General features: G+C 42.0%; 1 protein-coding gene across 1 annotated transcript in view; it reads right to left on the bottom strand.

Annotated features, from left to right (window-relative positions):
• The window catches only part of PHC3 (polyhomeotic homolog 3), a 112,945-nt gene that overhangs the window by 36,052 nt on the left and 59,322 nt on the right, over positions 1–17,571 (bottom strand). The window contains exons 7-8 of the mRNA XM_078854364.1: positions 7,918–8,158; positions 5,538–6,412 (exon numbers count right to left, since the gene is read on the bottom strand). Coding sequence (XP_078710490.1) covers positions 5,538–6,412; positions 7,918–8,158 — 1,116 coding nt within the window. The remainder of the gene's footprint in view (positions 1–5,537; positions 6,413–7,917; positions 8,159–17,571) is intronic.

Here is a 17,571-nt window from a genome sequence, read left to right as displayed (position 1 = left end):
ACACCGATTTCTCAGAATGAGTTTAGGGGAAAATGCAATGTTTTGCCCATGTTAAAAAAAAATCTTATAACTGTTTCATTAAGAAGTTCTATCATCCCCATGCTTTGGACCAGAAGTACTTGAAATTTGGCAGGTGGGGTCACCTGGGAATGAGGGATGTGACTTTTAACATCCTCATGAAAGTCCACCCACGTTTGGTCAGGTTATAAGCCTCTGAAAATTGCAGTTTGCACATGGCCAGTGGAGATTTGTTAGAGTTAGGCAGCTAAATTCTCTGAAGATTCTGTCTCTACTGAGCATGCGCCATCCTGGGTCTGCAGGGTCTGAGTGAGACCTTCCCATCAATTTCTCCTCCCAGCTCTTGGGGCACCAGGCACAGGAACTGAGAGCAGGATAACTATCTCTCCTGTGCTCACAATGCTCGCCCTGCTGGCGTTCAGGATGCATAGAAAAGGAGGGGTCCTACGGGAAAAATGTGAGATCATTCCATTAAACACTATCATAATGCATACGCACAAGGGGGTCAAATTAAAGATGGCACAGGCAACCTTAATTCTGCCATTTCCTAACTTTTGAGTGTTTGACTTTGTAAACTTAACATTCTTTTAATGTCATTTTTTTTATACAATCTTAGGTAAAGAGTTTACAAATTATACCTTTTCATTAAAAATACAGAGATTCACAGTATCAAACAAAAAAGGCTTCATGTTAATAGGGGAAGTTATATTTTACAATCAATATTTCTGAACTGAGAGCAAGAATCAATTCAGTTTGGAGTCTTTAATGTACAAGGTCTCCAAAATTATGTGCAAACACCAGAGTGCTTTCCTTCTCATACAGCTGCATACTACAGTAAGCAAAACAAGGATTTCAAGAGAACATGCCAAGTTTGCCAGCTAAAGTTGTTATAAATTATTTTCTCCAACACTATAATGTACATTGAAGTGATTTACTGACAGTCAACTCAGGAGATTAGGGAGTTCAACTCCAAGCTGTCAAGAGACACCTTGCTTCCATCCCCAGGTCTTGTCCCTGCCTAAACTAACAGGGGACTGGGATTAACATTACCTTCCAAATGCAGATCAAACAATAACTACAGTAGTATTTTCCTCAGTCTGGTGATAGCCTGAAACAAAGCCTATGAAAGGTGTGAATTCCCCTGCACCATTAATCTCATTGGGGTGTTATGTCTAAAGCCTAATGATGATGCTTTAAATGTCAGCATTAGCTATTTCACAACTGATCATTTTAGTAGATGGTGAGAGTGAAGATCATGAGGGTAGAAGAGAGCTGCTGCAGAGATGAAATCCAGAAGGAAGAAAGAGAGAGAGAGTTGCAGATGGAGAAGAGAGAAAGAACAAAAAAAAAAAAGGAGGATAGGGAAGATAGAGAAACAAAAAGGAATGAACACCTGGGGTCCTGAATACATAATACTAAATAACATAATAAATAATGATAATTGTTAGCCATCCTCTGATAACATCCTTAGAACAGGACCTTACTCTACAAGTAGTCCTGTTAAAATCAATGGGACTGCTCATTATGAGAAAGGGCACCAAAATCCAGTCCTAAAAGTTTACTGCTATATAAAGGTCATATTCTACACTTGATATTTGTGCAAACCTCCCATTCACATCAGGGAGTTCCACTGAGGGTAGTATACAGTCCTAAATGTATACTCTGACCCACAGATTATAATTAAAAATGGAATTCAGTCCTCCACATGGAAAGAGTTTGATACCCCTGTTCTGCTTCAGGAATATTAAGCACAGTCATACAGACAGACAATAGTCCTTTTCCACATAAAAGGTCTGTAAGAAAAATGCATATAGTTTCCAAGTATTTGTGATCAGGGAAGAGGGGAAGAATTTAGAAGAAGTCCACTGTATAAATAATACATGTCTGAATACATCAGAATAAAAGATCAGAAGCAAATAATACATAATCTTGTTCACATTACAGTTAGAACTGTTGATTAATCGCAGTTAACTCATATGATTAACTTAAAAAAATTAATCACAATTAATCGCAGTTAAACAATAGAATACCAATTGAAATTTATTAAATATTTTTGGATGTTATTCTACATTTTCAAATATATTGATTTCTATTACAACACAGAAAAGCAAGTGTACAGTGCTCACTTTGTATTATTTTTTATTACGAATATTTGCACTGTAAAAATGATAAACAAAAGAAAGAGTATTTTCCAATTCACTTCATACAAGTACTATAGTGCAATCTCTTTATCATGAAAGTGTACCTTACAAATATAGATTTTTTTTGTTACATAACTGCACTCAAAACCAAAACAACGTAAAACTTTAGAGCCTACAAGTCCACTCAGTCCTACTTCTTGTTCAGGCAATCGCTAAGACAAACAAGTTGTTTATATTTACAGGAGATACTTCTGCCTGCTTCTTATTTACAATGTCACCTGAAAGTGAGAACAGGCGTTTGCATGGCACTTTTGGAGCTGGCGTTGCAAGGTATTTACGTGCCAGATATGCTAAACATTGGTATGACCCTTCATGCTTCAGCCACCATTCCAGAGGACATGCTTCCATGCTGATGATGCTCATTAAAAAAAAAATGCGTTAATTAAATTTGTGACTGAACTCCTTGGGGGGGGGGGTGGAATTGTGTCTCTCCTGTTCTGTTTTACCAGCATTCTGTCATATATTTCATGTTATAGCAGTCTTGGATGATGACCCAACACATGTTCGTTTTAAGAACACTTTCACAGCAGATTTGACAAAACGCAAAGAAGGTACCAATGTGAGATTTCTAAAAATAGCTACAGCACTTGACCCAAGGTTTAAGAATCTGAAGTGCCATCCAAAATCTGAGATGGACAAGGTGTGGAGCATGCTTTCAGAAGTCTTAAAACAGCAACCCGTCGATGCAGAAACTACAGAACCCGAACCACGAAAAAAGAAAATCAAACTTCTGCTGGTGGCATCTGACTCAGATGATGAAAATGAACATGCGATGGTCCACTCTGCTTTGGATCGTAAATCGAGCAGAACCTGTCATCAGCATGGACAAATGTCCGCTGGAATGATGGTTGAAGCATCAAGGGACATATGAATATTTAGCACATCTGGCATGTAAATATCTTGTGACTCCTGCTACAACAGCGCCATGCCAACGCCTGTTCTCACTTTCAGGTGACATTGTGAACAAGAAGCAAACAGCATTATCTTCTGCATATTGTAACTAAACTTGTTTGTCTGAGTGATTGGCTGAAGTAGGACTGAGTGGACTTGTAGGCTCTAAAGTTTTACACTGTTTTATTTTTGAATGCAGGTTTTTTTGGTACATAACTCAACATTTGTAAATTCAACTTTCATGATAAAGAGATTGCACTACAGTACTTGTATTATGTGAATTGAAAAATACTATTTCTTTTGTTTTTTACAGTGCAAATATCTGTAATAAAAAATAAAGTGAGCATTGTACACTTTGTATTCTGTGTTGTAACTGAAATGAATATATTTGAAAATGTAGAAAACAACCAAAAATATTTAAATAAATGGTATTCTATTATTGTTTAACAGCGCAATTAATTTTTGTAGTCGCTTGACATCCCTAATTATAGTAGCACTAACTCTCTTTGGAAATGTTCTTTGGAACAGATACAGTTAAATTGCTGGCCCATCAGAACTCAAGCTGTGACGGATACAAGAGACCCCTACTGAGCTTATGAAAAACAGCTGGTCACAGAATAGGAAACTGGGGCGGGGGCAGGGGAAGGACATCTTATTTTTGTATGTATATTGAAATATAATCCTGTACAATCCAAAGAATTTAAACACACTTCTGGTTCAAGTCAAATATTTTTCACAAGCTCATTGGGGATGATCCCAGCTGGCTGGCTGAACAGTGATTTATACTCTGCCTCTCTTACATATAATATTAAAAGGTAATGAAGATGTCAGTGTTTCCCTTATGTATTTTCACCATTTTTTTCAAGTCTAAATAAGCTTAGGCGCATTATTTATCTAATAAACCTTCTCTAAATTATCTTCCCTCCTCCACCATTATGTGAGCATAGAGGGCTTATTCATTTTCCTTGTGTGTATTGATAAGTATAGATGTTTGATTTCCATTCTTAGTTTTTCACCTTTGATGCTCTTTTCGGTGTAAATTCTCGCCTGTTTAATATTTCTTTAATTTTAATATTTCTAAATGTTTCTAATATTTCCAGTTTGAAACATAACACCACCCTTTCAATATTTAATAGATGGACACATGCAACACCACAAAGAACATATAGTGTGTGAGGAAATAAATGTATTTATGAATATATAAGAAAATATGCCTGAATGAAAAATAATATTTTGTCAGTGTGAATGAGTGAAAAAATCAATGGAAATGCATAGGTGGATGGTGAGTGAATGAGTAAGTGCTTTAATTATGACAGCAATAGGAGCTGTCAAGTAGGCGCACATCAGGAAAACCAGATGACAAAGGTTCTAATCCAGCAAAACACTTAAGCATAGTCTTATCTTTAAACATGTGAGTAATTCCACTGTCTTAAATGGGACTACTCATGCTTGCTGTTAAGCACCTTCTTAAGTGCTTTGCCGAATCAAGGTCAAAATGACTGAGCCACAACTGAAAACAACAACTAAAAAATAATAAGAGCTAAGACTAGCAAAGAACAACTTGATTAGGGCAGTGGCTGTCAACACAAAGTGGGCATAAACATTCCCTAAATCTCTCTTGGTGGAGAGGCTTTTCAGTTACAGTACCAACTGAACTATCCAAAATTCAGTTACCCATAACTTGCTTTTATGTTCCCTGATGTCTATTATATTGAAAATTCCCAAAGCCTTGATTAGACAAATGTATCTGAATATTAAAATTGCACTGTATTTAATATAGAGGGCCAAAATTTCATAGTCCAGAGGGGAACTTTCCACTGGCATAAACCTGGTGGAGACAGCTCTTGCACCAACTGTTCCCCACTCCGGCATAAGGGGAAGAAGGGATTATGTTAATGACATTCCACGGGTATGGGGGAGCTATTAATTCCCTGAGGGACCTTATGACAGTGGTGTAAGTTACAGCTGTTCCTGTGCAGTTCTCTGTGAACCTCCATCTCCTTCAAATGAACTCAAGTAGAACTTGTGGTAGGATGCAGAATATGCCCCAAAAGGCTGTCTGACATTTGGCTCATATTCCTGGGCTTCACTCAATTTTCACTTGGTTTTGAACAACAACAAAACATTTTCTTCAAAGGATATGGTTTCAAAATGGAAAAGTCAGTTCTGCAAAGAGAGTAATATTACTTGCTTATACAGCAATAAAATGAGTGTCAGACTGGGAGCCAGCTTTTCAACACACCACTTTGTTCAGGTGCCATGCAGTAATGCCAGTTTTACCAAACCTGTAAATGATTTTGAGAACAGATTCTTCTTTCCTTACACACACAAGAGATTTTTGTCATCTATGGCCATAATAGAATGTTGTTGGAAAAAGGGTTTTTCACTTTCAGTTAAACATCAAAAAGGAAATTTCTGAGGGCTTACCACAGGGGTTTCAACAGGTACCGATGGTTGTACTTGAAGGTTTACTGCAACAGTCTGTGGTGGTGGAAGAGTCTGAAATGGCAGCTGGACCAAAGCTTCTGCAGCAGGAAGCTCCTCCTCAGAAACCAAAGTATTTTGCACCAAAACCTGGCCTTGGGATAGAATTTCAGGCTGCATTTGTAAAGACTGCACAGATTGCAAGGGCAGTTGCTGAATCTGGGTTGGAGATGTTGACAGATGTGGAGGGGTTGCAACTGGGATTGGCACGGACTGTAAGGTTGGATATTGCTGGTGTGGTGTTGGAGACACTATCTGCTGGCCTGGGGACATCAAGTTCGGCTGATCTACTGGTCCAATGTGTACTACTGGGGAAGGTGGAACTGTAAGATGGGATGGAAGATTAAGGTGTTGTGCTACTGGTCGTACCGGACTAGTAGTGGGTTGCTGTGGGTTTTGCTCTGACTGTAGAGCTGATGGCATAAGAGGATGTGGTTGTGACTGAATAAGTGCTTGTGGATGAATAATTATGGTGGGTGACTGACTAGGTGAGTGTGCAGGTGTAGGAGACACCACTACTGACTGCTGAGCTGACTGGGACGGAGTAGGAGATATTGTTAAAGGAGGAGGATGTATGTGACCAGGTGAGCAGTGTTGTGACTGGACACTATTGGGAACTGGAGGAAGACCATGGCTTTGGAGTGGAACATAGTGCTGTGATGGAGATGGTTCCTGATTGGGAGGAGTCTGAAGTGTGATTGGCTGAACTTGCTGCTGTTGTAATATCAGCTGATGATGGGAAATCTTTGGAGGTGGTGAATGAAGAGGTATCTGCTGATGTTTTATTAGAGAATGAGGTTGAATTGCAGAATATGAAGCTGTGAGGGGGAAAAAATGACCATTAGTATTTGTTTACTTAAGTTCCAAGAACATTACAATAAATATTTAAATGAGGAAAATTTTCACATCAGATGACTAAAATCAGCACAGAACTTGACCAAGCCTTTCAGATGAGCACAACTTAGAAATACATTAGAAGATATCCTCTTCAATCATATACTGTGTCTCAAATATAACACGTGAACATAATGCATTTATTTTGGTAAATTCCAAAGTGAAATACAGCAATGAACAATTAAACAACATGTTTTAGATACATTAATGCTTTTATAGAAAGACATCTATCTTTCTGCCACCAGTTCTAAGACTATTGTTAATAAGACTTTTAGTTAAAAAATACCATCCTCAACTTTGAAAAGAACAGCATTTACCTGCTTTAAAATAATTATAATATAAAAGAGGTAAGTACTTTAGAGTCAATAAGGTTTGATTAAAATTGCTAACTTAATGTCGGTCAGTGCTATTTAAAAATAGGTTTTTAAAAATATTGGACTGAAAGAGTTTTAATTTAGAACATTTAGACTAAGTCTGTAAAAACTAAGTGCCTAAGGTTATGCAACTAATTAATAATTAGGAACCTAAAAAGTGGCCTCATTTTCAGAGATGTACTTCCCTTCCTCACAAAGGAGCCAGTGACTCCTTGTCATAACTGCCTACCCTGGGAAATTGAAATGCCTGAGATTTTCCTCTGGGGCATACCCTTCCTTTTCTCCATACCTCTTCCCAGCCCTACCTGTTTTCTCTTTCATTTAAAAAATAAATTTAAAAAAAATTAGATATCAAATGATAAAGTAGGGGATAGGTTACTTTCCTGACTGACAACAATGGGGGTCAAAAATTCAAGAGCTGTCTGCCTTGCAGCCTCTATCTCTCTCTCTCTCTCTCTCTCTCTCAAGAAGCCTGAAATTCAGCAGGTCTGGCTCACCAGCCCCACTCAGCCCACTTACCATGGCAAAATTTCTACTCTTTGAACCAGCTGGAATTATTAAATTATGCAATAGCCAACCTAAGTGCATAGTCTTAGCTTGGTTAACCTCATCCTCTAGCTCCCCACTTTTTTTCGTCATGCTCATTTTCTTGACTTCTTGTAAACTAGATTATAAACTCTCTGAGGCAGGCACAGATCTACCTATGAAGTTTATGCATTGTTGAGCACAATGGTGTCCTGATGATTGGGCCTTTGGGTGCTAATGCAACAGAAATATCGTAACTACCACCACCCTGGATAATACACGCGCACACACACACACACAATCATGCTCCTTTTTGAATTCTTTTTCTCTCTCTCCTGCCCTTCTCTGTGAAGGCATAGAGAATTCTAAGATAAAATTTTTTAAGCACCACTGAAAGTAATTATTCATCTCCAAGTGATTTAAGACCTCAAACATTCAATGAATATTTGAGATATTAGACACTTGCTTGTGGGCTCTAAATGACAGGGTGAACTTTTAACAACCTTTTAAAAGCTAAAGCTTAATCACACCTGGTGTTATTAATTGATGTATACTTGATGTCCGTGTGACAGATGTACTTCGACACTCAGAAGTTGGGCTCTCTCCTTTTCTGTTGCTGTCTGGAGAATCCAGTTGGCTGGCCTTGGTACCAGTTACAGTTTTATTAGTACACAGAGCCAATGACTGAGCTTGACTATTGCTCTTTGGTGGGCCATTCTGTGAACCACACAATACACCCAACTTCTGACTGCGCAATGTTAAGTTCTGAACCTGAGAAAAGAACCAAATATGAAAAGTATAGCTACAAATCTAATACATTAAAGACAAAGATGACAATAGTTATTTACTTTATCTGATGCATTTCATCAAATGATACCAACATATCTGTAAAAAAAAAAACTACACAAGTTAGTATCAGGGCATTTTACAAATCACATAATTTCAGGTAAGACAGAAGACTACCATTCAATTCAGCTTTAAACTGATGACAAAGGAAATATTTTCCAAGTGCTGATCTTTACAAGCTTTATGGCAAAGGCCTCCATTCTTTCCAGTCTTTTGAAAAGAAACTGTAATGGTTGGAAAACAACTTTTCTCTGATTTGATTTGGAGTCTGACAAATTGCTCCAATATTGCTGTTTCTTTACAATTTAAAGAGATACATTATTGCATTTTTTCAATACTGTAAAGACACAATCACCAACATGTGTATATTAAGAGAGGTTGTTTAACTTTAGTCAGGGTCCTGTGTCACAAAACAGGACCATATTCTTCTGAAAGCATCCTTAAATTCCGTGGCGAGCCCTCTAATTGTGCAACGTTAATTTATTCTGTCACAATGAAACACCCTTTATTCCCACCTTGATGCACAATATACATAACTATGTCTCATGGAACATAAAATTAGTCAATGATTACTTTCAAAAATGATTATTTTTGACAATGGATTTTTCTGTTATGTTCTTTAGGTGGCCCGGTCTCTACCCAGATCTCAGCTCCCACAATGTTATCCAGGCAATCTAGCTCAGAAGCTCTTTCTCTGCAATTCGTGCTGGAGAAAGGAGAGTTGGTAGCCAGTTTCAGTAACTCACATCTCCAGCTCTCCAGTTGTTGGCTGCTGTGCCATTCTCCAGGCAACCCAGCCTACTGCTCCCTGATTGTAAACTGGACTAACCTGTTTCCTCTATCCCTGGCTGCCTGGATACATGCAACAATGCAAGGAGTGTATTCTGTAATCCAGAGGGAAAGCTGGAAATCAAGAGGCAACTACAGGAAGGTCTAGGCATGGCTGCGAGACAGAACAATACATGAGGCACATGGCTGCAACAAAGTGGCCAATTCCATGACAAAAATGCCAAATTTTGTGGCATCTTGGAAAAATATCTGACTCTAAGGCTACAAAATTAGGTCGAATTTATAGAAGTCGGCTTTGTAGAAAGCATTTTTACACAGTCGATTGTGTGTGTCCCCACACATATGCTCTAAATGCATTTAGTCAGCAGAGTGCGTCCACATTACCGAGGCAACCGTCGACTTCCAGAGCGTTGCACTGTGGGTAGCTATCCCACAGTTCCCACAGTCTCTGCCGCCCATTTGAATTCCGTGAAGAAATCTCAATGCCTGATGGGGCAAAAACATTGTTGCGGATGGTTCTGGGTACATACTGTCAGGACCCCCTCTTCCCTCCCTCTCTCCGTGAAAGCAACGGCAGACAATTGTTTCGTGCCTTTTTTCCTGTGTTACACGTGCAGACGCCATACCATGGCAAGCATGGAGCCCGCTCAGCTCACCGTCACCGTATGTCTCCTGGGTGCTGGCAGACGTGGTACTGCATTGCTACACAGCAGCAGCTCATTCCCTTTTGGCAGCAGACAGTGCAGTATGACTGGTAGCCATTGTCACCATAATCCAGGGTGCTCTTTTAGCCGACCTCAGTGAGGTCGGTCAGGGGCACCTGGGCAAACGTGGGAGTGACTCAGTCACTTTTAAGTTTCATGGCGATTCAGTCCTGACAGCAGTCATACTACACCGTATTCTAATGAGCAGCCAGGAGATGACGATGGCCAGCAGTCATACTGCACCATTTTCTGCCGAGCACCCAGGAGATGACCATGGCTAGCAGTCGTACTGCACCGTCTGCTGCCAGCAAGATCTATAAAGATAGATGAAGTGGATCAAAACAAGAAATAGACCAGATTTGTTTTGTATTCATTTTCTCCCCCTTTCCTCCCTCCCTCCGTGAAATCAACGGCCTCCTAAACCCAGGGTTTTGAGTTCTATCCTTGAGGGGGCCATTCTGTTTCTCCTTGATGCAAAGCCACCCCCTTTGTTGATTTTAATTCCCTGGAAGCCAATCCTGGAAGCCGTGTTGTCAGTCGCCCCTCCCTCCATCAGAGCAATGGCAGACAAACGTTTCATGCCTTTTTTCAGTGCTGACGCCATAGCACTGGGAACACGGAGCCTGCTCAGATCACCGCGGCAATTATGAGCACTATAAACACCGCGCGCATTATCCAGCATGATATGTAGAATCATAACCTGCAAGAAAAGCAAAACCAGGTGAGGAGGAGGCGACTGCAGCGCGGTGATGAGAGTGATGAGGACATGGACATCGACTTCTCACAAAGTACAGGCCCCGGCAATGTGCACATCATGGTGTCAATTGGGCAGATTCATGGCATGGAACGCCGATTCTGGGCCCGGGAAACAAGCACAGACTGGTGGGACTGCCTAGTGTTGCAGGTCTGGGACGATTCCCAGTGGCTGCAAAACTTTTGCATGAGTCAGGGCACTTTCATGGAACTTTGTGACTTGCTTTCCCCTGCCCTGAGGCACAAGAATACCAAGATGAGAGCAGCCCTCACAGTTGAGAAGCGAGTGGCAATAGCCCTGTGGAAGCTTGCAATGCCAGACAGCTACCGGTCAGTCGGGAATCAATTTGGAGTGGGCAAATCTACTGTGGGGGCTGCTGTGATGCAAGTAGCCAACGCAATCACTGAGCTGCTGATATCAAGAGTAGTGACTCTGGGAAATGTGCAGGTCATAGTGGATGGCTTTGCTGCAAAGGGATTCCCTAACTGTGGTGGAGCGATAGACGGAACCCATATCCCTATCTTGGCACCGGAGCACCAAGGCAGAGAGTACATAAACCGCAAGGGGTACTTTTCAATGGTGCTGCAAGCACTGGTGGATCATAAGGGACGTTTCACCAATATCAAAGTGGGATGGCTGGGAAAGGTACATGACGCTCGCATCTTCAGGAATTCTGGTCTGTTTCAACAGCTGCAGCAAGGGACTTACTTTCCAGACCAGAAAATAACCATTGGGGATGTTAAAATGCCTATAGTTATCCTTGGGGACTGGCCTACCCCTTAATGCCATGGCTCATGAAGCCATACACAGGCAGCCTGGACAGTAGTCAGGAGCTGTTCAACTATAGGCTGAGCAAGTGCAGAATGGTGGTAGAATTTGGGTGTTTAAAAGCATGCTGGCGCAGTTTACTGAGTCATTTAGACCTTAGCAAAACCAATATTCCCACTGTTATTACTGCTTGCTGTGCGCTCCACAATATCTGTGAGAGTAAGGGGGAAACGTTTATGGCGGGGTGGAAGGTTGAGGCATATCGCCTGGCTGCTGGCTACGTGCAGCCAGACACCCGGGCGGTTAGAAGAGTACAGGAGGATGCAGTGCGCATCAGAGAACCTTTGAAAGCTAGTTTCAGGAATGGTCAGGCTATGGTGTGAAAGTTCTGTTTGTTTCTCCTCGATGGAGTCCCCTCCCCCACCAGGTTCACTCTACTTTCCTGTAAGCTAAGCACCCTCCCCTCCCCCCTTCGATCTTGCACAGGCAATTACGCCAGTGTTGCTTCACATTCATGCATTATTTATTTATTCATCACACAAACAGGGGGATAACTGCCAAGGTAGCCCGGGGAGGGCTAATGGAGGAGGGAAGCACCGGATGGGATGGTGGAGGAGGGAAGGACAAGGCCACACAGCACTTGAAAACTTTAAAAATTATTGAATGCCAGCCTTCTGTTGCTTGGTCATCCTATGGGGTGAAGTGGCTGGGTGGCCGGAGGCCCCCCCCACCGCGTTCTTGGGCGTCTAGGTGAGGAGGCTATGGAAATTGGGGAAGAAGGCGGTTTGTTACACAGGGGCTGTAGTGGCGGTCTGTGCTCCTGCTGCCTTTCCTGCAGCTCAGCCATACGCTGGAGCATATGAGTTTGATCCTCCAGCAGTCTGAGCATTGACTCCTGTCTTCTTTCAGGAAGCCAACGCCACCTGCCATCTTCAGCCCACCACCTCTCCTCGCGGTCATATTGTATTTTCCTGCACTCTGAGATTGTCTGCCTCCACGTATTTTGCTGTGCTCTGTCAGTGTGGGAGGACAGCATGAGGTCAGAGAACATTTCATTGCGAGTGTGTTTTTTCCACCTTCTAATCTTCGCTAGCCTCTGGGAAGGAGAAACATATGCAGCTGGTGGAGGGAAAAAAAAAAAGGGAGAGTGGTAGTTAAGAAGACACTTTTATAGAACAATGGGTACACTCTTTCACGGTAAACCTTGCTGTTAACATTACATAGCACATTGCATTTCATTTCAAGGTTGCATTTTGCCTCTTATTGAGGGTATGCCGGTTTGGTGTGAGAGATCTCTCACGCAGGGCTGAGTAACAGAATTCGGCTTGCAGGCAGCCATGGTAAGCCACAGTCCTTTGGCTTCTTTAACCCTCATAACATGTGGGAATGGCTTCAAATAGCAGCGCCCTCATTTCCCATACGAAGTAGCCGTTGGGTTGGCCATTAAAAATGGGTTGGCAATTTTAAAAGGAGGAGCTGCGGTTTCCGGGTTCATGTGCAGCAGAAACCCAACTAACCCCCTTCTCCCCTGCCCACACACACCCAATTCTCTGGGATGATGGCTTCACCCCTCCTCCCACTGCGTGGCTAACAGCGGGGAAAATTTCTGTTCAGCCACAGGCAAACTGCCAGCAGGACCGGGCACCTCTGAATGTCCGCTTACTAAAACCACCCTATTTCAACCAGGTGACCATGAATTATATCACTCTCCTGAGAGTAACACAGAGAGATAAAGAACGGATGTTGTTTGAATGCCAGCAAACACCGGGACCATTCGCTGCAATGCTTTGTTCTGCAATGATTCCCGACTACGTGCTACTGGCCTGGCGTGGTAAAGTGTCCTACCATGGAGAACAGAATAAGACTGCCTTCCCCAGAAACATTTTGCAAAGGCTTTGGGAGTACATCCAGGAGAGCTTTATGGAGATATCCCTGGAGGATTTCCGCTCCATCCCCAGACACGTTAAACAGACTTTTCCAGTAGCTGTACTGGCCGCAAATGCCAGGGCAAATTAATCAGTAAACACGCTTGCTTTTAAACAATGTATAATATTTACAAAGGTACACTCACCAGAGATCCCTTCTCTGCCTTCAAAGTCCAGGAGCCCGCCTTGGGTGGGTTCAGGGGGAACTGGGTCCAGGTCCAAGGTGATAAAGAGATTCTGGCTGCTGGGGAAACTGGTTTCTCCACTTCCTTGCTGTGAGCTATCTACAACCTCCTCCTCCTCCTCAACTTCCTCGCCCGCAAAACCCGCTTCCATATTGCCTCTCACTCCTTGGACAGAGTCAAAGTATAGGGTTGGGGTAGTGGTGGCTGCACCCCCTAGAATGGCATGCAGCATGTCTGGGGCTCTGAACCGGAGCAGCCATTTGCCTCTCTGGTTTTTTGGTAGGCTTGCCTGAGCTCCTTAATTTTCACGCGGCACTGCTGCAGGTCTCTGTTATAGCCTCTGTCCTTCATGCCATTGGAGATTTTTTCAAATATTTCGTCTTTTCGAACAGCGTTCTGCCTGCACCGATTCATCTCCCCATACAGCAATCAGATCCTGTACCTCCCGTTTGGTCCATGCTGGAGCTCTTTGGTGACTCTGGGACTGTATGGTCTCCTGTGATGATGGACTCTGCATGGTGATCTATGCAGGTGAGCTCGCCACGCTGGCCAAACAGGAAATGAGATTCAAAAGTTCGCGGGCCTTTTCCTGTATACCTGGCTAGTGCATCTGAGTTGAGAGCGCTGTCCAGAGCGGTCACAACTGAGCAATCTGGGATAGCTCCTGGAGGCCAATACTGTCGAATTGTGTCCACAGTACCCCAAATTAGACCCAGCAAGGCCGATTTCAGCACTAATCCCTTCATCGGGGGTGGAGTAAAGAAATAGACTTTAAGAGCACTTTAAGAAATCGACTTTAACTATTCACTGTTTTTGCAACCACAAGGGATAGAAACCATTTTTAAAAAATGAAGACAGCTTCTGGAGCACAATGCGGCAAATGCCACATCTGCAGAACTGCAACCTTCATTCAGCCTTCTTGTCCATATGCATTACACTACACTCTTTAATTACGTGACCACATACTATTTTTCTCCAGGAACCTGTTTCATTCAGTGCACAGGATAGATGGCACTCAGTTAATGAGCAGCCTTTCAATATTTTTTTTCTTCTCATTATTCATTGTGTGGCCCCATGTCTTAGTTATTGCACACTATTCAAACCCTGCTCTGAAGACAGAATTATTAATTTCCTCCTGGGATTTTCTATGGTGTTCATCACTATATTATCTGCATGCTTCACAAATAATTAATCAATCTTCACAACACCCCTGTGAGGTGAGGAGGTGGTATTATCCCCATTTTACAGGTGAGGAACTGAGATACAAAGAGATTAAGTGAAAAGTTTCCATTCATTTTGGGTGCCCAATTTGACACACTTAGGAGTTATGGTGTCAGGACCCAAGCCTACCCACAGCAACACCCCAGTCCAGATTTTCCCCTTCTACTCTGCTTGGAGCAAGGAGACTCTTTGGGGAATTTAGCTGATAAGCTCTGACAAGTCTCTAGTGAGAACGTGAAAACCGATTATTTTTCCAAAGGTTTATATTTTGGTCAAATTTCAGTGGATTTTCACAGGGATAGCAAAAGGTACATCCCTGATATAAAGATTACCTCCTTTCAACTCTCTGCTCCAAAGCATGTGTACTCTAGAGCTTCTCAAAGGAAATATTAAGAATTTTTTTACCAGGGCAAACCAACATATTTTTCTTGGAAATGACAACCATTTGGACTGAGATTTCAACAAACACAAACAGAGATAGAAAGAGAGTGCTTGGGGCAGACACCCAGCATGGAAAGTTTCAACTTAAATGGTAAAAGTTTTGCAAAAATTATAAGCTACTGAAAACAGGGTCTTACAATGGGAAGTGTCATGCAACCTTAATAAGAGGCAACACTACATCCCCACCAGTAATATTCAATCCTTTTGTGAATCCTATAAAGTCCTTAGCATCAATGATATCTCATAGCAATTTTGAAGTATTTTCTTTTACACTTTTCAAATGTGATCTTTTTAATTCCATCTCATGTCTCCTTGTTCACATATTACGAGAAAGAATAAACAGACACACCCCCAGTTTATCTTTAATACACTGTTCACTATTTTATACATCTCCATGTTCTCTACTATTCTTCTCTAAACAATCCCAAACTTTTCAATCTCTCATCCTTCCAAAAACACTTCCATGCCTGCAATCAATTTGGTTGCTCATCTCTGAACCCCTTCTGCTCCTGTTTTGAGATTCATTATGAGAATTAAACACAATATCCCAAACAATTAGATCACTTTTACCTGGATACCTGTGCCTAGCTTCAGGCAACCAAATTTTATCAGTTTGACATCAACCTAAAATGGATATATGCATGGTTACCAGGCAACGAGAGGCATTTTCCACATACCCAGTGAACTAAGGTATCAAAGAAAAGAGAAAAGAAATACTATTTCTAAATATAAATGATACTTTAAATTATTTAATTTCAGAGAGTATTCAGTTATGTTAGTGGTTCCAGAATTTTGCCAGCATTTAATTCTTATGGAAGCTTTTATATTTTTATCCCCTGGGCCTAAATGACTGTTTCTTGACTTTAGCAAAGCTTTTGACACGGTCTCCCATAGTATTCTTTTCAGCAAGTTAAAGAAGTATGGGCTGGATGAATGCACTATAAGGTGGGTAGAAAGCTGGCTAGATTGTCGGGCTCAACGGGTAGTGATCAATGGCTCCATGTCTAGTTGGCAGCCGGTATCAAGTGGAGTGCCCCAAGGGTTGGTCCTGGGGCCGGTTTTATTCAATATCTTCATAAATGATCTGGAGGATGGTGTGGATTGCACTCTCAGAAAATTTGCGGATGATACTAAACTGGGAGGAGTGGTAGATACGCTGGAGGGGAGGGATAGGATACAGAAGGACCTAGACCAATTGGAAGATTGGGCCAAAAGGAATCTGATGAGGTTCAATAAGGATAAGTGCAGGGTCCTGCACTTAGGACGGAAGAACCCAATGCACAGCTACAGACTAGGGACCGAATGGCTAGGCAGCAGTTCTGCGGAAAAGGACCTAGGGGTGACAGTGGACGAGAAGCTGGATATGAGTCAGCAGTGTGCCCTTGTTGCCAAGAAGGCCAATGGCATTTTGGGATGTATAAGTAGGGGCATAGCGAGCAGATCGAGGGACGTGATCGTTCCCCTCTATTCGACATTGGTGAGGCCTCATCTGGAGTACTGTGTCCAGTTTTGGGCCCCACACTACAAGAAGGATGTGGATAAATTGGAGAGAGTCCAGCGAAGGGCAACAAAAATGATTAGGGGACTGGAACACATGAGTTATGAGGAGAGGCTGAGGGAGCTGGGATTGTTTAGCCTGCAGAAGAGAAGAATGAGGGGGGATTTGATAGCTGCTTTCAACTACCTGAAAGGGGGTTCCAAAGAGGATGGCTCTAGACTGTTCTCAATGGTAGCAGATGACAGAACGAGGAGTAATGGTCTCAAGTTGCAGTGGGGGAGGTTTAGATTGGATATTAGGAAAAACTTTTTCACTAAGAGGGTGGTGAAACACTGGAATGCGTTACCTAGGGAGGTGGTAGAATCTCCTTCCTTAGAGGTTTTTAAGGTCAGGCTTGACAAAGCCCTGGCTGGGATGATTTAACTGGGAATTGGTCCTGCTTTGAGCAGGGGGTTGGACTAGATGACCTTCTGGGGTCCCTTCCAACCCTGATATTCTATGATTCTATGATTCTATGACTCTACTACCTGTACTTGACCAGGATACCCCACTTTTTCTGCATCATGTTACACCTGTTATCTGTCAAATGAACTATAATCTACATATTTAGTTGGTATCTGGTGCTATACATTAATTAGTTGTGAAATATTGGGCAATATTTTTGAACAAAATGTTTTATACAATTATGTTGTAGACAATAACAAAGGCAAACTGAGCTGGAAAAAAACCCACATAATGGAAAGAAAATTGCCGCTGTTATGAGTATTATACAAAATACTCAACTGCTGACAATGACAGATATGTATGTATGTAATTATTATTTGTAGTATAATCATACCTAGAGGACCCAACCTAGATTGGAGTCCCATTGTGCGAGGCATGGTACATACACGTAGTAAGACACAGCCCCGAAGAGCTTACTATCCAACTAGACAAGACAGGGAAAAGGTGAAAGAAAGGAAGAGTTATCCCCAATTTACAGATGGGGAACTGGGAATTAAGAATCAGACTGGTTAAGTGACTTGCCCATGATCTAACAGGAGATCTGTGGTA

This window comes from Lepidochelys kempii, chromosome 9, assembly GCF_965140285.1.
Source record: "Lepidochelys kempii isolate rLepKem1 chromosome 9, rLepKem1.hap1, whole genome shotgun sequence".
Taxonomy (NCBI): domain Eukaryota; kingdom Metazoa; phylum Chordata; order Testudines; family Cheloniidae; genus Lepidochelys; species Lepidochelys kempii.
The sequence above is the reverse complement of the archived record's forward strand: the minus strand, read 5'-3'. Positions and strand labels throughout refer to the sequence as shown.